This window comes from Bison bison, unplaced genomic scaffold, assembly GCF_000754665.1.
Source record: "Bison bison bison isolate TAMUID 2011002044 unplaced genomic scaffold, Bison_UMD1.0 scf7180017864280, whole genome shotgun sequence".
NCBI lineage: Eukaryota > Metazoa > Chordata > Mammalia > Artiodactyla > Bovidae > Bison > Bison bison.
This window is the reverse complement of record NW_011494852.1, coordinates 2,775,145-2,796,557: the sequence shown is the minus strand read 5'-3', so window position 1 is coordinate 2,796,557 and position 21,413 is coordinate 2,775,145. Positions and strand designations below refer to the sequence as shown.

The 21,413-nt window shown below is 43.6% G+C and overlaps 1 protein-coding gene across 1 annotated transcript in view; it reads right to left on the bottom strand.

The window, feature by feature from the left end:
- Positions 1 to 21,413, bottom strand: part of KIAA0355 (KIAA0355 ortholog) — a 78,132-nt gene that overhangs the window by 16,672 nt on the left and 40,047 nt on the right. Inside the window, 5 exon segments of the mRNA XM_010849283.1 lie at positions 2,677 to 2,835; positions 5,461 to 5,622; positions 5,747 to 5,842; positions 6,059 to 6,199; positions 10,377 to 10,586. Coding sequence (XP_010847585.1) covers positions 2,677 to 2,835; positions 5,461 to 5,622; positions 5,747 to 5,842; positions 6,059 to 6,199; positions 10,377 to 10,586 — 768 coding nt within the window.

The following is a 21,413-nucleotide window of genomic DNA, read 5'->3' as shown; positions in this document are numbered from 1 at the left end:
AATGCATGAGCCTATCAATGCTGAGTGACTCTGGTAAGAACTATTCTGGTAAGACAGCAAACTATCTGGCAACACAGAAACACACAGGCCAGTCAGGATCCCATGGAGACAACAGCAAGTAATAAAGATGACTGAAAACAGTAATACTTCAAAAAAACAGAAACTGCATTCTAGGTGCAGGATGTACTGAACTTCACAATCATTTTTAGTACTTCTTCCAAGCTGTAAATACATTAATTAGGAATTACTTTGTTTCCTTCATCTAAGTATTTTTTCACTTGATGCACTTGAAAGAAGTAAAAATGTCATTAAAAATCAAACCAATGCTTTTAGAGCAGCCTACGTGTAATGACCAAATATGAGCCAGAAGATGGTGAGGCTTTTTGTTAAGGCCATTTTATCCTCAACCATCAATAAGAACAGAATTACTTCAGGAAAAATGCAGAACCAATCCTTTCTCAGTGATTTTCTCTCGTTTTGTTTTTGGTCACACTGTGCACTTGTGGGGCCTCAGTTCCCCAACCAGGGACTGAATCCGGGCCACAGCTACGAAAGCATGGAGTATTAACCACTAGACCACCAGGGAACTCCCTCGAAGAGAGTTGTTTCTTTCTTCAGCTTTTTGTTTTTCGTTTTTTTGGCTGTGCCATGCAGCATGTGGGATCTTAGTTTCCTGAGCAGGGATTGAACCCGTGGCCCCTGGATTGGAAGTGCAGTTTCAACCACTGGACTACCAGGGAAGTCCTGAGGAGAGTCTTTAATATTACACAGATGATATAGTATCCTTTGTAATTCAAAGGGTGTAACAAAGTGATGAATATATTTTCAAATAACTAAAAGAAATTTAAGAAAATAATCATAAAACACTTTAAAAACAAATCTGTAATATTTTAGGAAGGGCAAAGCTGTGCAGAGTTGCTTAGTAGGATTCCAAATTCAGCATCTAATGGAGCCGATTTCCACAGCTGTAAGTTCCCACAGCTGGTCTGCAGCGTTCTTTAGGAAAGACTTCCTGTCCAAGTAATAGCCATTGTTGGAACAAGCAGGTGTTTCCTCTCTCCTCCCATCCCCAGAACAATAATCTGAAGTTTTTCATCAGTCACACACAAAGGTGCCCTGGGATCAAGGAGCAGAGAACTAGGAAGAAGTTTTTGCTCTCTGAATAACATGGAACATTTTTTTTTAACTGATGTTTTCTCAAAACCGCCTTTGGGTCTTCCTGCCTTATTTTACATTCTCCTTTCTAGAGAACTTATTGACATGGTTCCCCTGCTGCTGCTGCTGCTGCTTAAAATGGTCTTTGGGAATATGGATCAATCTACTCAAAGCAGTGGGCTCCAGGGGTCTCCAGTTTACTCTTTTTCTCAGGAGTTCCTATACTATGGAACAGATTTTAAGGGAAATGTAACTCAACACTGTGGACAGGCCCCACCTGGCCCTCTACAAAGCAAGTACTACCCTGAGCTGGGCCACTGGAGCGCTCACCCACACCAAACAGAAGGACTGCATCCTCCCAACAGTTCCTTTTATGAATAAAGTAGGAATCAGAGTAGAAACAGTTCTTTAATTATCTTGATCTCTAATTAGCTTCCTTTAATCTCTAAAATGCTATGCATGTGTGCTAAGTTGCTTTAGTCGTGTCAGACTCTGTGTGACCTGCTGGGCTGTAGCCTGCCAGGCTCCTCTGTCCATGGGATTCTCCAGGCAAGATTACTGGAGTGGGTTGCCACGTCTTCCTCCAAGGGTCAGGAAGATCCCCTGGAGGAGGACCTATAACACTTCAGAAAGCAATCTTTCATGCTAGAACATAGGATGAATACATAAGGTTCACAAATCAAAGGCGCCTGACAACAACCTAGATGTTGTTACATCCCTGGTGGTCCAGTGGCTAAGACTCCACAATCCCAATACAGGGGGCCCGAGTCTGAGCTCTGGTCAGGGAACTAGATCCTACATGCAGCAACTAAAGATCCTGAGTGTCACAAAAGACCCGGTGCAACCAAATAAATAGTGAAAAAAAAAACCAAAAATTAAAGACACCTAGATGTTGATTTCCTAACCCACCCAAATGTGGCAAAAGTTATTCTTCTCACCGAAGGTGAAGAGATCAAACTTAGTTTGGAGTTGCTGTTGTTATTTTTATTGTATAAAAGGAGATATACAGAGAACTGGGATACAAAGTGACTGGATGGGGCAATACTTATATCATCGGAGGAGGTGATGTTTGAGCTGATGTAAGGAAAACGAGAAAGAGAGAGTCACATGAAGATCTGAGAGGAGTATTCTCAGGGAAAAGGAACATCGAGGGCAAAACCTGAGACAGGAAGAAGGCTGCTGTGTTTGAGCAACAGAAAGACACCCACTGTAGCCCTGGAGAGTCAGGCCAGGTGAAAGGGCCTACCAAATCATCACTAATGTAATGGTTTCCTTAAAATCTGGAAAGCCTGAGACACCATTTTGCAACTAGGTCCCCTGCAAATACATAACATCAATCTAGTAAAGGACAAAAAAAGACCTTTTAATGATGCTCTTCCTTTCCCATCTTGTCTAAACTCTGCAGCAACCAAAGGGCTGTTTATATTATCCAATGTTTTCACACATGAGCCCACACCACATGCTCACATGCTTAAAATGTCTTCCTCTACTCTCCCCTGTCCTTCACAAGTGTTCACTCACCAGTCCAGCTTGGCCAAACAGCAGCTGCACGGCAGTCTTGCAGGCACCCCGCCACGTGGATGGGCACACCTGGTTCAGGACTTCAGTCACAGGAAAGTCGTCCCTGGGTGTCATTCCATTATAGCAGCCTGCCTCCTTGATCAGCTGTAACATCGTATGCTACAGATTGATAAAAAGAGAGTTCACACCTCAAAATAAAGCCATACAAGGTTCCAAAATTTACAGAAATGCATTTATAGGTACAAAATAGCCCTCAAGAGAAGAGAATTTTATTTTCTCCCAAGTCACTTCATTTTTGATTTCTTAAGTAATTCTCATCAATTACCTTCAAAGATTTTCTCAAACCTGTGACTGGCTAGATATGGATACATGTGCATTAATACACATGTGATTTCTATTCTAGCACAAAACACAGCATTATTTAGCAATCTACTGATGCAAATTGGCTAAGGAATTCTGAAGTTCTGAATCCCTCTGAATAAGGAAGGAAAGGAAATCATCTGATACAAGTAAATACCAGAAAACTTCATTCCTATTCTGGATGAAAAAGTGGTCAGCATAAGCTCCAATTCCAGTCTGCAACTTTCTAGCTGTGCGGCCTTGGGCTCCAGTTCCTCTGACAAGTGGGGAAAAGGGCTGTGCCTACCTCATGGGTGAGCATTAACTGAGAGGATACATGGGAAACATTTAACACATGCCTGGCACATAGGACGCTCCACAAACAGTCCTAATTACTTGAGTACTAGAGTAAGATTTCTCCTCTTATTTATTTCACTGAAACATTAACCATAAGAGCCTCCTAGGTTCTGATAGTAACACAGGACAAGGGGGCCTCAGCTAGAGGATTAAGTGATGTGACCCTTGAGAAGAGGACTTTAAGTAGAGAAAGACCTGACGAATAAGTGTGGGGGTGAGGCTGGGGCTGTGAGACAGCCAGGAAGTGAGAGCCCGTCCCAAGAGCATAACCATAAACAACATTTTTATAGTGTACTTTCAAAACCTTTTATTTTATACACTTTGAACAAAATCATAAATGAAATTAACTTGGCGAAAGTCTCTTTACAAAAGTTACCCTAGGAGCTTCTGGGCTGGAGAACACAGGGAGGTGCTGGGACTGTGCTGCCTGGAGAGAACAGGAAGCCACCAAGTCCCTTCCCCAGGCCTTGCCCCAGGCGCCTCTTCCATCTGGCTATTCCTGCGTTACATTCTCTCACAACAAACCGATCATCCAGAACTCTCCCAACAAGCTGGACTTCACAGCAACAGTGTACTCTGATCAAGGTACCATAAGGAGAGTCCACAGTGGCAGATACAGGACATGCCTGAAGAAGTTCATGTATGGCCCTGTGACTATAAAATAGTCACAGCCACTCTCTTAAATGCCAAAGTTTCCTTGAACCCCTTCCACACACTTCCTGGATTCCCCCAGCCTCTCTTCTGGCTCCAGAGACCATCTGTCTGTGAGGACCCAGGCCTGATCCCACTTCAGAGCTCTAGACCCATACATCCAATTGCCTGCTGGATGGCTCCACTTGGACATTCCAAAAGCAATCTTAAAATCATGTACAAAAATGTATTTTTGACAACTATCGCCAAGCCTTAATAAGCAGCACCAAAACTGCTGTCCAAGCCAGAAACTTGGGCCTCATCTCCCTTCCCCTCCCTCTCATAGCCAGTTAATCATGGAGTCCTGCTTATTACAACCTCTAGGTTGCTCCTGCGGAGAAGGCGATGGCATCCCACTCCAGTACTCTTGCCTGGAAAATCCCATGGATGGAGGAGCCTGGTAAGCTGCAGTCCATGGGGTCGCTAGGAGTCGGACACGACTGAGCACCTTCACTTTCACTTTTCACTTTCATGCATTGGAGAAGAAAATGGCAACCCACTCCAGTGTTCTTGCCTAGAGAATTCCAGGGACGGGGAGCCTGGTGGGCTGCCGTCTCTGGGGTCGCACAGAGTCGGACATGACTGAAGCGACTTAGCAGCAGCAGCAGGTTGCTCCTGAATCCTTCCACTTGCCTCCCATCATCACCAGATGGGGCCATGGCCAAAAGCCTTCAGTGCTGCTCTCCCTCCAGCCAAAAGTCTATCCTGAGGCCAGGGAGATCTTTCAGAAATGCCAACCTAATCACGTGACCTACCAGGGTGGGGCACCAGCCTCAAATTGGGGGCTTTCCATCTTCCTGGGCTGCTTCTCCAGCCTTGGTCAGTGCCATGTCTCCCCTTGTTCTAGACTCTCAGGTCTGACTACACGTTAGAATCACCTGGACAACTTTAACAAACTAGAAGAGCCCAGCCCTCATTTCAGGACAATTAAATCCAAATCCTACTAGGGACTGTACTGGATAGCCAGAGGACACCCCGCTTCAGCTCTAAGGAAGGCCTTCAGCTCTTGGAACGGCTCTCACTTCCTGGCTGTCTCACAGCCCCAGCCTCACTCCCACACTTATTCTTCAGGTCTTTCAGTAAGTCCTCTTCTCAAGGGTCACATCACTAATCCTCTAGCTGAGGCCCCCTCGTGCTGGGTTACTATCACAACCTAGGGGGCTGTCAAACCTCCTAGCCTGGTACTAACGGCTGCTCAATAAAGACCTATCAAATGTGTGTGTGGAGGAACGTCACTCTAGTCTGCTTTTAGACAACAGTTTACTGAGGAAGGTCAATGCCTCCTGTCTTCACTTCAGTTTTGCTTTTTAATCCAGATTCTTTACAAGCCGTTAGGTGTCCTTAAGAACTCTATTTTCAAGTTCACACCCCGGTTGGAGGAACCCCATGGGAAGCTACCGTCTTGAGTTTCAGGTTGTCGGCGGCTGACTCGTTGAAGGAGACCCCCTTCAGGAAGCTTGATCCTATCTGCACGGGCACAGTGGGGAGCTCACACTGCATGGGCTGCGGCGGGGTCTGCCTCCGCCCCGTCTGCTGCGCCTCTGCCTCGCTGCAGCAGCCCTGGAAAATGGTCGGAGAGGACAAGAGAGATGACCCACGGCTCAGCTCTTGAGACGACGGGCTCATGTGGACGGCGTGACTGCCACACCACAGCTCACCGGAGCCACCAGACAGAGTAACATACCTGCAAACTGGCTTCTATCGCCTTTGGATTCAGGTGGAAACCAGCTTTCATTGCGTATTCACAGTGACCTAAGCTTTCCAGAGCTATTTTATATGCCTGCAAAGAAAGTGTTTTTAGGAATCAAGATTACATAGTAGATTCTAAACTGACAAAGTCCAGTGAAAATAGAAATTGTAAATTTCTATAATTATTAAAAGACATGAGGCCAACTACTATCCTATTACTCTTTCCAACTGGTTCAACATCAAAACTTTAACTCCTGCCCTTGTTTTCATTCCTCAGATATTAATGTGCTAGTTTTGAAAAACATACTTGCAGAGCACTGTCAATTTTTATGTTCAGTTCTTTCAGCTGGTGCTCGGGAATTGCTGCACTTTGAGAACAGAAGAGCTGCTGAACTTCAATTCCTGCCAGGCGGCCATCACAGCCTCTTTCTCTCAGTCTAGATGTTGCCTGCAACAGAAATAATCACTGGTAGGTAAACGAAGATGTTACAGATACTAGCAAAATTTAAAAAAAAAGAAACCATTAAAATAAAGCAAGAAACTATCTTAGCATTAGTCATTCTGGATTATCTCTATTATAAAGAGAGCAGCCAGAAATTCTGAAAGACTAAACCAAGCATTGATGAAAAAACAAACCTGACATAGCACTACCTTATTTAAGAAACCCCCTGGGAATTCCCTGGTGGTCCAGTGGTTAGGATTTGACACTGTCACTGCTGAGGGCCTGGGTTCAACCCCTGGTCTGGGAACAAAGATCCCACAAGCCTTACGGCACAATCAAAAAATAAAACCTGCGAAAAAGACTTACCTACCTGTTATATTAATCACATTTTAAGTTTCTCTATTTTAAAAAGATAGATATCATAGTATATTGGCCCTTGAAGTTTCCAAAATTAAAAAATAAATCTATTTGGTTGAGTGGTCCTAAACACCAAAGTAAAAAACCTCACCAGTAGGAAAAAAACTACATTGTAACATTAAAGGAAAAACAGAACTTTTGAAATCCTCACAGAAAAATGAAATACTTATTGTTTAGTCATTAAATATATGTTTATGAAGAGTACATTGAACCTCCCAGGTGGCTCAGTGGTAAAGAATCTGCCTACTAAGCAGGAGACACAGGCTCAGTTCCTGGGTTGGGAAGATCCCCTAGAGAAGGAAATGGCAATCCACTGCAGTATTCTTGACTGGGAAATTCCATGGACGGACAAGCCTGGTGGGCTACAGTCATGGAGTCACAAAGGGCTGGACATGACTTAGCAACTAAACAACAAGAATGAATATATAAGACAGACAAACAAGAAGACATAAGGACGTAAGACAGAAAAACAGGAAGACTCATCTGTGTCTTGTGATGAAATGCTAGTTATCTATACATATGGATCAGGACTAGAGAATATAGAAAAATATATATTCGATTTATTAGATGTAAGGAAGGATTCAGGATGAACTGTCTTTCAATTTTTTCAACATCTATTTTTATTGCAATAATACTTGTACAACAAATAACATTTTTAAACAGTTAATTTTTGTTCTTCTAGGTTAATGGAGTTATAACATTTACCAACATTGCAAGACTAAAGGAAATTAAGCAGCTATAATGTCATAGATTTCCAAAGCTTCACAAATTCTATATGAAGACCAATCACTCCCTGCACCCTAATAGTCCCACAGTTTAAAACCATTTGACTCTCTTTCTAGAACTCTTCATTTAGTCAAAATATGTAAGACCTCATAAGGAGGTCTTACGTTACAGGAGTCACTGGATAGACAGTGGAGCATCAATCCTGGTCCCTATAATCTTGGAGCTGACAGCTTCGTAGGTTGAAAAGGCAAGCAAATAAAACATTTAAAAAATATAAAATGGAAAAACTCATCCCAAGGGAAAAAAAGAACTGTGACAGGGAGCACCCAAGAAACTGAGAAATCATCATTTAGGCTGCATTTAAAGAGGAGGAGGCAGTCAACAGAAGTGCAGGGTCAGGGAGGGGGGCGGACAGGCAGAGATGTAGGCGCAGGAACTAGAACCCAGGGAGTGGGGAGAGTGGCCAGAGGCGGCTGGTGGGGAGGCAGGAGCCAGACTATGTGTGACTAGGCAGGTCATAGGACAGGTCTACCCCTTATCCTAAGGAAAGAGAGAGAGATGAGGGACAGCAAGACAGGAAAGGGAGAAGCAGGCCCAGCCTCTGAAGATGTCAGGGGAGAGTAATGATCCCCTGAAATAAGTCAGTGACAGTGGACACAGAATGAAGGGATAGGTCTACAATAGTATTCTGGAGGCAGGGTCTGCGGGGCTTTCGTGTGGACTGGATGCAGTTGTGACAGACAAACTGGAGGATAAATGTCAGGTTTCTTGCACAAGGGACCCAGTGTGAGAGGGCGCTACTTGCTAGCGCAGGGATGCTTTGAAGAGGAACAGGTGTATGTGGGAAGGCCAAGGGCTGAGCCATCTGAAGACCTGAGGAGGACAGCAGCTGAACACGGGGGCCTGAGACCACAGAGAAGGGCACTGGGCACACACACTCCATGGCCCCAGCACACAAGCGGTTTCTAAAGTTCCAAGACTAGATGGAGGCCCTTCAGGGAAAAGAACACGTAGACCTGAGCCTTGAGGAACTCACATTCATAAGTTATGTTGAAGAGAAGATAGCAAAGCGGTTGGAGAGGCTATCCTAGGAGGTAAGAGGGTAACTAAGAGCAGTTGGTTCTTCATAAGGAGAGAGGATTTCCAGGGCCCAAGTCGCTGTGAGCTGCTAAATGGAGTCAATGGGATCCTTGGATTTCTGCCAATGTTTCTGGCAACACCAAAGGCACCAGTGACCTTGACAAGACAAGGCATGTTCTGGTGGAGGAGTGGAAGCCAGATTTTAGTGAGCTGAATGATGCCCGTTATATATAAAGCTTCATATTGTGCAAAACAATATACATATGGATACACACATACAGAATAAAACTATAAAAATATGCATAGGAGTCACACTCCAAAATCAAAAGAGGTTATCTCTAGAGAGAAAGGAATATGAATACGACAGTGGAGAAGTATAAAGGGAATTCAACTGCATTTTCTGTTAAAAATAAAAGGTATGAAGCAAATGTGGCAAAAAGTGAAGATTCACTTCACAAAGCTAAAAGGAAGATAGATGGTTATGTATGTGACATTTCCTATATGCTTGAAATATCTGATAATAGTAATTTTTTTTAGCGTGAATCAAAGGTGAGGCAAACAATTCTCCCAAGAAGCTGGCTATGAAAAGAGCAGAGAAACAGGGCAGAGCATGGAGGATTTTTATTTGTAGGCCTATTTGTGTACTGGTGGGAACATGCTGAGGAGGTGGGAGACAAAACCTAGGGTCCTAGTACAGAGGCCCTGAGGGCAGGGGCAGGATGGAGAGAGGCAGACTGCACAGGCGGGGAGGGCGCCTCCTCTGCTGGAACCAAGAGCAAGGAACAGGAGAGGGTCTGAATGGGAGACGTGTGTCATCTGGGTGGAAATGGAGAAGAGGGGCTGCTGCTAGGTACATTCTGTTTTCTCAGTGTGTAGGGGGCAGGGTCACTGGTTGAAAGCAAAGGAAGGAAGGCAGAAAGCCAGGGCAGACAGAAGTGGGTGAAGGAAAAGGTCAAGGCCAGGAGGTCACAGGAGCACCAGAAGGCTGCTCACTTGGGCTGGGATCTCAGCATGAATGATACCCACAGGCTGGGTAGAGAAGACCTTGAGTCAGGTACAAAGAGTGTAGAGTGTGAGCAGTGTGATCAGGAGACGGCAGCCAGGAGGGCACAGAGGGCTGTAAGGTGAGAAGACAAAGGTGTGGATCCCACTGCCTGGCCACCTGCAATGAAATCAGCAGGTACCACTCCTGCACTCAGCCCCCAATTAGCACTGCATGGCTGCTCCAATAAACACCAAGAAAGCAGAGGAGAATCTTTAAAATGAAAGGGACCAACACAGCGAAAAGAAATTGAGAAGAAATAACAATGCAACGGAACATCATAATACTGAACTAAGTAAACAACAGAACATATAATGTTAAAATGTTGAAAGATGTTTACAAATTTGATTAGAGATTTCTAAAACAAAATCAAAAATTTTGCCAATTTAATTGAGGTTATGAGTCAAACTAAATATTATAATATAAATTCTCTTTTACTCTGTGAAATGGAACAGTAAATCCTAGTTAAAATGTTGACTTGCAAGGCTTTTTTCTTCAAGCCTCAGAAACAAAGCAGTATTAAAATACCAACAAGAAGTGTCATTGCTGACGACATCCCCACCTAGCTACCTAGCTGACTGCTTACTCTCCTTGCCCTCCAGCCTCTTCGCTCTGGTCCCTTTCCTAGAAACTCTGCTGCACTTCTTGTCAAAGGCCTCTCCTCAACCCTGCTTTTGTAAAGCCCTTTCTCCTAGGAGGCTGTGAGTAGAGGCTGTCTTCCCAGTACCTGGTGCACGCCTGGTATGGAGTGAGCATTTACAAAGGCATTCACTGTTAAATGAATCAACAATCTAATGACAGCAGTTGAAAACTCACACTTCTAAATAAAAAGGCCCTTTTAAGAACCAAAAGGCAAAGGCCCTCTGGAACCTCTCCTATGTGAACGAAGGGCACTCATCTCCCGGGAGTCAGGATTACCTCAGCAGCCCCGCGCCAGGACCGCACGGCCTCCTCCAGTTCCGACGTGTGGCCCGCGCCAGATAAGCCACCGCCACTGCTGCTGTTCTTTTTTTCTGGCACAACAACTTCAGCAAAGCACGAGTGAGCCACGGGCTGCACCTTCTGTAACGCCTGGGTCAAAAACTGGAAATGGACCTGCACCACTGTCAAGAAGCATCGTCCCAACACCTGTGAAGACAAGAGAGTCAGGGACTTTCAGGTTGTGGGTTGCTACTGCATTACTGCAATAACTTCTCAACTATGAATTTGAGTAGAGGTAACAATTAACTGGAATTCTGAAATCACATGGAAGTTACAAAGTCACCATGCTTTATTTAGAAGGATCTGCCTTTGTTCTCACATTTGGACCTGGGTGGCCCGGTGCTTAGAAGTCAAAACATTATAACCAAGTTACCAGCCTCAAGGTTTGAATGGACCTCCCCACTTCCCCCCTCGCCTCCCTCACTCCCGTCCTCCACTCTCTTCATCTGGATTCTTGTTCACAGAATCCTATGAACTGTCTGTGAGCTTCAGTGGAATCACAGCAAGCCACAATTCCAGTTCTCTCCACACAGTATTCAGAAGACAGAAGAAAAGCCAGATGATTAGAAACCTGAAAGGTCAGTTTGACTATAAGAACATATTCCATTGGAAATGGAATCCAAAGATACAGGTTGTTTTAGTAACAGTGTTATTAACATAGTAATTACATAGTTATTACCATAGCTGTATGTCATATTTCCAGTCTTATGAAACAAAGCTGACAGACCTGTTTTCTCAGAGTTAACAAAACATACTGGTACATCCATGTGTCAGATCAGGAGAACACCACTTGCCTAATACATATTAGTACAGCTGACTGATTAATACAATAGTCCATTAAAGCAGAAAATTTACTTTATAAGCTACTAAATACATAATGCGATGTTAATGTATACTATTAATATATAATTATAAAAATATGTGTACTAAAAACATACAACATGCTGCTGCTGCTGCTAAGTCGCTTCAGTCGTGTCCAACTCTGTGCGACCCCAGAGACAGCAGCCCACCAGGCTGTCCTGTCCCTGGGATTCTCCAGGCAAGAACACTGGAGTGGGTTGCCATTTCCTTCTCCAATGCATGAAAGTGAAAAGTGAAAGTAAAGTCGCTCAGTCGTGTCCGACTCCTAGCGACCCCATGGACCGCAGCCCACCAGGCTCCTCCGTCCATGGGATTTTCCAGGCAAGAGTACTGGAGTGGGGTGCCACTGCCTTCTCCTACAACATACCACCACCAAAAGATACAAATGTGCCTTTATCTGCCAACCTCTGGCACTGGCAAGAGCTATTCTCCGCACTGTTTGTTGTTCTCTGTTTGCTTTCTTGTGTTAACTCCAGCTACAAGGTATTCTCTACAATTTCCTATTTCTTTTTTCTTTAAAGGAGATAAGAATTTGTTACTTGCAAAGCAACTTGAACAGACACTTTTCAGATTACTGACATCTTCCCTAATCTTTTAGTTTTATCCATACCAAATTTGACAATAACAACAAAACTTTATTGTAACTTTTTTACATGCCTCATAACATTCAAAAAAACCCTGTATATATATATATATATATATATGTATATATGTATATATATATATAAATTGGCCATGCCATGTGGCATGTAGGATCTTAGTTTCCCAACCAGGGATTGAACCTATGACCCTTGCATTGGAAGCACAGAGTATTAAACCACAAGGCTGCCAGGGAAGTCCCGCAAAACATTTTTAGTGGAAAGTATTTCATATTTCATTGGCCTATAGAGTGGTTTACTAACAAAAAATTACTTAACTGAGTTTGTAATTTATCCCACTGGAGGACAGCAAAGCGGGCCCACCAGTCGCCAGCATGGGGGCACTGCCTGGGGGCATGGTGACGGTTCCCACTGCAGTTACAGCAACTACCACTCAACCCCAGGGCCCACACCTTGGCCTGGTGAAGCAGGCAGAAAGAAGGCCCCTCCTTGGCGCTCTCACCTCCCAGCGCACAGTTCAGATGCTGCCCTTTCCTACCCGCACTAGGCAGAGTTCTTCCTCCTGGAGAAAGAGTCAGGCAAGTTCCCAGCGGTGACACTTACTCCCTCTGAATTATTTTCCCCTGTGGAAATCACCAGGACAAAACTAAAACAAACACAGACATCTCACATCATAGCATCCTCTGTCTACAGGGAACAATCAGAAAAACAGGCTGAATTCCCACCCAAACCTCCTGGGTTTCCACTTACTCCCTCAAAGCTCTTTCTCATAGAGATGCGCAGAGTGAGCCACACAGAGTAAACAGACCTAGCAACCTGAAACTTGTGAAACAAACAGAAAAAACAGGATTTAATTAGCACTGTACGCAGTATCAGCCAGCTTGAACACTCAGCATGCACCTCACTTGCACTAAAGATTTCACATGGATTTTCTCATTCAATCCTAGGAACAACCATGTGAGGTCATTCCCATTTCACAAACAATAAGACTAAGGCACAGAAAGGTTATGAAACTTTGTCAAGGGGACACAAACTGAATTTGGCAGAGGGCTCACTTGACTCAAGTGTCTATGCCTTTAGCCAGCGTGCACCTTGCCCTCAACAAGATCTACACGCCTAGAGACAGCTGTGTGCTGGCAACACTGAAACCAGACCCATGGCAGACGCTCACCCTTAACCGGCTCAGGCCAGAATGACGCGGTGTTCTGAAGCTCCACACAGAGCAAACCCAGAGGAGGCCTGAAGCCGAGTCCCCAGGCACACAAACTCTTCCTCCTCCTTCTTCCTTGGCCTCTTGGCAGGCTGCAGCTGAGGGGGGAGGAGGGAGCAGTGACGTGCCCTGTGCCATCCGCTCTGGGCTCACATTCTTTCAGCTTCTGACAGATACAACTGAGTCATTCATTCTTTCAACAAATGTGTAATATGTGAGTGTGTGGTATGTACAAAGCACAAAAAAAGCTAGAGGATACTATAAGAAATACAGTGAACAAGTCACTGTCCTTCTGAGGGTTACCTTCTAATGGTGGGGGACAGTAAGTAGATGTGCAAAGGCAGGGGCTACTGGAGAAGGAACACTGAGGGGCAAGGTGGGAAGGAAAAGGCTCTCTGAGGACAAGAGCACGGGAACAGTGGGAGTACTCCGTCTGTCCCTTCTGAAGGGAAGTTCTAGGAACGGCCTCTGAGGGCCTGAGTGTCCTGGGCCCAGAAGAGGACACTCTGATAATGCTGCTGATGGCAAGCTGCGGGCTGGGGAGGGTCCTCTTGCTGTTGAGGGCAGAATGGTGGAAAGAGGATGTCGCTGCTGCAGGAATGAATGGGGAGAGATGGTGGTCAGTTTTAGAAGGGGGACATTTGGAGTGTTGCCACCACCACTTCTCACATGCTTGACCCTGGATGAGAGGTCTAACTTAAATTTCTTCCTTATGTATAAGAAGTGGCAAAAACAAGACCTCAGCATCTCCCTCCCCCTACTTATATGAGGTATGGAGCACAAATTATTGGTTGTAATAAAATATTTGTGTTGTAAACAATTCACTAAAAAGCCAATCAAAACCATGGTTACCCTGGATCTTGGAAAAGCTATCTAAAGAATACGTATTCTACAAGTGTACCTAAGTAACAGAAGTGTATTCTCTGGAGGGAGGATGGAGCTCAACCTCCAGCCTGCCTCTGCCCACCTTTTCTCTACAATATCTCCTGTCTTAGCCCAGTTTCCTTCCTGTCACAGGCTCCATCCTCCCTGACCCAGGGATGTGCCAGTCCTTGGGGTCTTCCTGAGAAACCTGGAAAGCAATAGAGACTCTAAAGTTATGAATCTGAAAGCATGTGACCCAAGGGCCTAGGACAGTTACTTTCTCTTTAATTTTATTTTTAAAGTTGCATCTATTTACTTATATATTGGCAGAGCAGCATGTGAGAATTTAGTTCCCTGACCAGGAACTGAACCCATGGCCCCCGCATTGGAAGTGTGCAGTTTTAACCACCGGACCAGGAGGGTCTCAACTTTCTCTTCCACATGGAGACCATTTCCTGGATTATGGGATCCCATGAAGATGCAGAACATGTGTAGCAAGCTGAAGGACAAATGAGTGGTCAGTGAGATTAAAATGTCACTGGAGCTCCAGAAGTCCATGTCAATCAAGAGCTACCATTTACTGAGTGTTTAACCCATACCAAGTACTTTACATGCAGTGAAGTGAAGCTGTGGGGTGACAGCAATTCATCCATTTTACAGATAACTACACCAAGGCTTAGAGAGAGAAAGAACCTTGTTCCAATGTCAAGCAGGTAATAAGTGGTGCAGTAGAGATCTGACACTGAGTCTAACTCCAAAAACTGTTCTAACCACCAGACTGTGCTATTTTCATATGACAAGATCCAGGAGGTAGCCACAACAGTGGCTAAGGATATCACGAAGGGGAGGGGACAGCAGTGCAGGAACCCTGATGAACAAAGACTGAGAGGCATGGCTCAGTCTTCTCTGATAGTGGGAAAGGGACTGCAACAAATTTTACAAGTGCCTGTGGCCCTTTGGGGTGGCATGAGTCTTGAAGTTCATGATTTGCATAGCAGAAAACAGCTAAGACTGGCTGCAAACAGCAATAAAATGGGAGAGGGCACATGGAGCTTGGGAAAAGGAACAATTTCTCTTACCTCTTAAGGAATTCCAAGCCCCAAAACATCTATTTGGGCCTTCAGCCCATCAGTCTCATTCAAGAATTATGAAGAAAGCAATCAGACTTAATCTTACCCTTGGCATCTGAATTAAAAAAAAAAAACACACACACACACATTGATCTCAAGGCATCCCAACTGGATGGAATTTGGGGCAATATAAGGCTATTATCAGAGTTGCATTAAGAGAAACATCTTGGGGACTTCCCTGGCAGTCTAGTGGTTGGGACTCTGTACTTCCACTGCAGGAAGTATGGGTTTGATCCCTGGTTGGGGAACTAAGATACCACATACCATGCAGCGGCACAGCTTTAAAAAAAGAAGGAAAAAAAGAGAGAGAGAGGAATATTTTGGTATGACTTAAATTCCTCATAAAAGCCCAACTCCTGAATATAGACAATAAGTGACCTTGCCACTACTGCTTCCAAATATCCATGAAGCATTCTGGATTGTAAACAGCCATTGAGCATCTACTGAAATAAAACCTTGTTTTCTGGGAATTGCTGATGACAGAAGAAAAAGGTACGTGTTCACTTTCCCATGTCTCTATAAATGGACCTATACAGGGGGTTATCTTTATGGATAAAACGAGGAAACCTTTTCTTTTCAGTGATCTTTCTATTTTATTAATTAAAACAGATTTTAGTTTAAGGTCACCCTGTTTTGAGCCCCAAAAGACCACCCCTTCTACACCACCAAAGTCAATTCTACCTTCCTAGAATATTTTCAAATTTTTAGTTACTCTTCTTCCAGGGCCATGGCCTTACTCAGCCCTTACTATATCCCCACATGTTGAAATTACAGACTGCCCAAGTCCACCCCATCTGTGACACACCTTGTGATCTTCACATTGATATACACAATGTCTAAATTCATTTTCTACTCAAACTCACTGAACAAATCGTCTTTCTCATATCCCTGCAAAGTGAAGAACAAGTAGAAATGTTGCATATGCCATAGTGTCAAACATTTGCGTTCTGGTATTTATTTCTGATCAGTTTAAAAGTCAAGAATGAATGAAATGAAGTCAATCCGGATTGGTGGCTTTTATTAGAAATTCCAAGGTCATTCAATCATTTCTTTCTCTTCAAAACTTACTTGTACCTTAAACATTACAATTGGTTCCAAGTGTTCTCAATCTTTTGTCCTTATGATAATTCCACAGTTATTACATAATGACCTAACCAACAGACCGGAATGTGATATAAGAACCTAAATGTGTCTCCAGAGAAATAGAGAATGCAACAGACCACGCTTGGACTATGGAAAGTACTTTATGGAGATTAAATTACAGTAGGAAAATGTAAAAACCAAGCTCACTGAAACTAAGATGTAGAGTCTGACCTAAAAACTGATTAACAGTGAGTATTTAAACTTTTTGTTTTTTAAAGCAATTAACAAAACAATAATCTCTTTGCAGTTGGTATCAACCCAGAGCACAAAGAAGCTGCCATGCTATGTACAGGAGAAAGAACTAGGGAGGAGAGAAAGCTAACACATGCCCAAGGATGGATGAGCCAACAGCAAACATTAATCATTCAGACAAGATTACATTCTGCCCCTGACACGCTGCTTTACTGCTGGTAACAATATCATCAGACACAGTTTCTAAACTGCTTCAAGCACTGTGATTCACAGAAACTTTTATACCAGTAATATATATTCACTGCAAATAAATTAAGAAGAAAAGATCAGCACAATAAAAAAACAGTGTCAGATATTACTAAATAGATATAATCACTGATTACATGTTTGCAAAACAGCCTACATTTGAAACTTTCTTTTTTTCCCAAAATTGGCTCATTTTATATGTTGTTTTGGGGTTTCCCTGATAGCTCAGTCGGTAAAGAATCTGCCTGCAATGCAGGAAACCCCAGTTCAATTCCTGGGATTGGGAAGATCTGCTGGAGAAGGCATAGGCTACCCATTCCAGTATTCTTGGGCTTTCCCGGTGGCTGAGCTGGTAAAGAATCCACCTGCAATGCGGGAGACCTGGGTTCAATCCCTGGGTTGGGAAGATCCCCAGAGAAGGGAAAGGCTACCCACTCCAGTATTCTGACCTGGAGAATTCCATGGACTATATATAGTCCATGGGGTCGCAAAGGGTCGGACACAACTGAGCAACTTTCACTTTCATATGTTGTTTTACAGTCTGCTTTCCAAAATAAAACATATCAAAATTTATTACCATGCAACACACATAGGAAGTTTTATATTTGAGCTACACTACTATACATCTTTATATAACTAATAAGTATAATTATAAACTATCATCCAGGACATGAAACAGTGAAAAGCCAGTGACAGGAACTAAGTGCACATCGATTATGGCAGGCGAAGGGGGAGGGGCAGTTACTGCTCAGTGGGCAGAGATTCAGCTTGGGAAGACGAAGAGGTTTTGGAGGTGGACAGTGGTCGATGGCTGCAAAAAATATTAATGTACTTAATGCCACTATATGCTTCAAAACTGTTAAGATGGCAACATTTATGCTATGTATAGTTTACCACACTAAAAAAGAGTAAACTGCTTCTAGTCACCCCCTCTGCTACCATTCTATTCCAAGCTACAGTCATCTCTTGCTTGGATTACTGTAAAAGCCTCTTAACCGATCTTCCTGCTTCCTTTCAGTTAGGATTCATTTTATCTACACACAACAACAACAAATGCAGTGGCTTACATAAGATCCATATTTACTTCTTTCTATGATGAAAACCAGCAAGGAGATCAAACCAGGCAATCTTAAAGGAAATCAGCCCTGAATATTCATTGGAAGGACTGTTGCTGAAGCCAAAGCTCCAATACTTTGACCACCAGATGCGAAGAACAAACTCACTGGAAAAGACCCTGATGCTGGGCAAGACTGAGGGCAGGAGGAGAAGCGGGCAAAAGAGGATGAGATGGTTAAATAGCAACACTGACTCAATGGACATGAATTTGAGCAAACTCCCGGAGATAGTGGAGGACAGAGAAGCCTGGTGTGCTGCACTCCACTGGGCCGCAAAGAGTCCAACACGACTTAGCCATGTGAACAACAAAGGTGAAAATAAGTCTAGGGTTTGGCAGTCCAGAGCTAGGATGAGGCTCCTGGGTATCACAGGGAGCCCAGTTCCCATCTTTCTGCTCTTCATCCTCCCACAAGACTTACATACTTACATAACCTCACAGTTCTAAATAATTAAATGACCTTCAGCCATTTTTCCTGCATTCTAGACAGTAAAAAATTGGGGGGAGCAAGGAAAAGGGAGCACCCTTTTTCCCTCTAAGGAAACTTCCTCATAGTCTCATCCAAAACCTCCAGTTATATCTTCATGAATCAGAACTTACTCAAGTGACCACTCCTAGCTGTAAGGGAGGTTGGGAAGTATAGTTCTATTTTCAAGAACGATATTCCTAAAAAAACAAAAGCAAATAAAAAACCCTCCAGAGTTGGTTATTTATTTTTTTGGCTGTACCATGCAAAATTCCACATTGTGGAACCTTAATTCCCCAACCACGGATCAAACCCAGGGCCCAGCAGTGAAAGCGCCAAGTCCTACCCACTGGACTTTTAGACAATGCCAAGTGTCCTTTGAAGGAGGCCCACTCTGACCCTATTTGCAAATGAACCACTATCGTACCTGGAGCATCCTTCTATCTCTCAGACAGACATTGCTCAGTGTTCCATCCTCAGAGAGGTCTTTCTTCTTCATTTTCTTCATAGTGCCTCTCACTACCTGACATTATGTTTGTATGGGCCATTTATTTTTTGTCTGTTTCCGTACCTAGGAGTTAAGCTGAATGTGGACAGGGTCTTTTGTTTTGCTCCCAGTCACATTCTCAATGCCTGGCACACAGCAGACAATCTTTCTGTACATATTTGTTGAAAGAAGAAAAAAAGCAGTTACTACTCTCCACATAAAAACACCAATCTAGTCCAAGAGTAGCATGTTGAATGAAGAGCTGAGGGCAAGACATCATGGCAGCATCCATGTGCAAATGTTATTACCCCTGAACTCTTCCTGCTTTCATTCACTGGACAGCTCTCCTGCAGCCAGCCCATGGACACCAGCTGCAACCTCAAGCTTACTTTGAGGGTGATATCCCCAACAAGCCAGGGGGAGATAATGACTCTTCTGGAGAAAGAAAGGCTGTAAACCATGCAAGGCTTTCCTGTGAGTGACACACTTGCCCAGAATGAAGAATCAGGTATAACATGTCATGCCTTGGAATTGTAGGCTTATTCTTTCAAACCGAGAACCAATATTGTAACTAACAAGTATGCTATTGAGGGAATTAAGGGTATATATAAGGGCCTAGAAAGGTGTATTTTCCCTGTATGTTTGTGTATGTGTATCTACTTGTGGTTTTCTGCCCAGATACATGAAACAGTTAATAGTGGTTCTACCTGGGACTGGGATGGAGTTGGAAGAGAGAAGCATGACCTTTGGAAAAGTGAACTTATGGCATTCAGAAATGTTTGTATTTTTTGCCATAAGTATGCATCACATACAAAATAAAACTAATTTATTAAAACTAATAATCAATAGTAATACATCCAAAGAATTCTCATTAAAATGAGGACCAAAACAAAGATGCTCATTCTTAAAAAAAAAAAAAAGTGCTCATTCTTAAAGCTCATTGTTTTATATATTAAAATCTATGCTGATAGACAGAGAGTTCCCTGGTGGTCTGGTGGTTAGGATTTCTGGGCTTTCACTGCCACGTACTGGGTTCAGTCCCTGGTCAGAGAAGATTCCACAAGCCATGTGGTGTGGCCAAAAAGTAAAAGTAAAACCTATGTTCAATGCAACAAGATATATAACTACTGGAAGGGAGAAGATATATATAGATGACATGATCTATACCAAAAAACCCCAGATAAACCAAATGAAACATCAAAATTATTGAGTCCAGCCACAGAGCAGGAGATAAGACAAAAATAAACAAAAAAAATCAAGGGTGTTCCTATGTTACAGAAAAAAACTTTCAAATAAAATTTCATCCTGGGCTTCCCTGGTGGCTCAGTGGTAAAGAATCTGCCTGCCAATGCAGAATACACTGGTTCAATCCCTGGGTCCAGGAAGATCCCACATGCCCAAGCACCACTACAATCGAGCCCACGCACCCCAACTACTGAACTCGAGAACCCTAGAGCCCATACTCCATGGCAAGAGAAACCATTGCAACGAGAAGCCCGCATACCACAACTAGAGAGTAGCCCCCACTCACAACTAGAGAAAAGCCCGCACACTAACAAAGACCCAGCATAGCCAAAAATAAATAGATAAGATTTCATTCACGGTAGCAACTAAAATAAAGATAGTTAAGAATGTTAAAAATATACACAGCCACTAGAACGGAAATTATGAAATTTTACTAAGACACATAACTGAAAGCTTCATAGAAGACATAATAAACTGCTAAAATCCTGAAAACAAAACAATTCAGGAGGTGTTTCCAGGGTCATAAATATGCTCCCCATCACATCTTCTGACATGCTCCACCTGGAACCTGCAGCGTGGCCTCTCCAACATCTAGTCCCGTGGCTTTGGAAGCAGCCATCAGGGAACTGCTCCCCTTGTGCTCTCAGCCTGGAGGTACCCCAGCACCAAAAGTGGACACATAGTCAGGCCTGACCAGTCGGTGTGTTAGTTTAACCTTTTTGCCCACCAGGCCCAAGGACAGGCAAGTGACCCAAATCACGCCAATCAGATTCAGTTCCAGAACTTTTGTCAGAACCCGGGAGAGAACAGAGGTGTTGGTAACTCTGGCATGGAGACAGTCTGGGTCTGTTTAGCACTGTGTGAGCCCCTGTATCCAGTCATGACCAGAGAGAGAGAGAGCTAACTTTCTTCAGTTCATGGGGTCAATCCATTGTTTTAATGAGAGGCAGTACAGAGCTACAGTCAAGAATTAGTACTCTACAGAATCAGATTGTCTGTGTCTAAAGTCTGAATCTGCCATGAGACTTTTAAAAAGTTGTTTAACCACTCCACACCCATCTCATCAATAAAATGGGAACATGAATAGTACTCACTTTAGTTCAAACACTCACCTCAGTTCAAACCAGGCCACCCTGTCCATCACAAACTGCCAGAATTTACTCAAACTCATGTCCATTGAGTCAGTGATGCCATCCAATCATCTCATCCTCTGTTGTCCCCTTCTCCTCCTGCCTTCAGTCTTTCCTAGCATCACGGACTTTTCAAATGAGTCAGTTCTTGGCATCAGGTGGCCAAGGTATTGGAGTTTCAGCTTCAGCATCAGCATCAGTCCTTCCAATGAATATTCAGGACTGATTTCCTTTAGGATGGACTGGTTGGATCTCCTTGCGGTCCAAGGGACTCTCAAGAGTCTTCT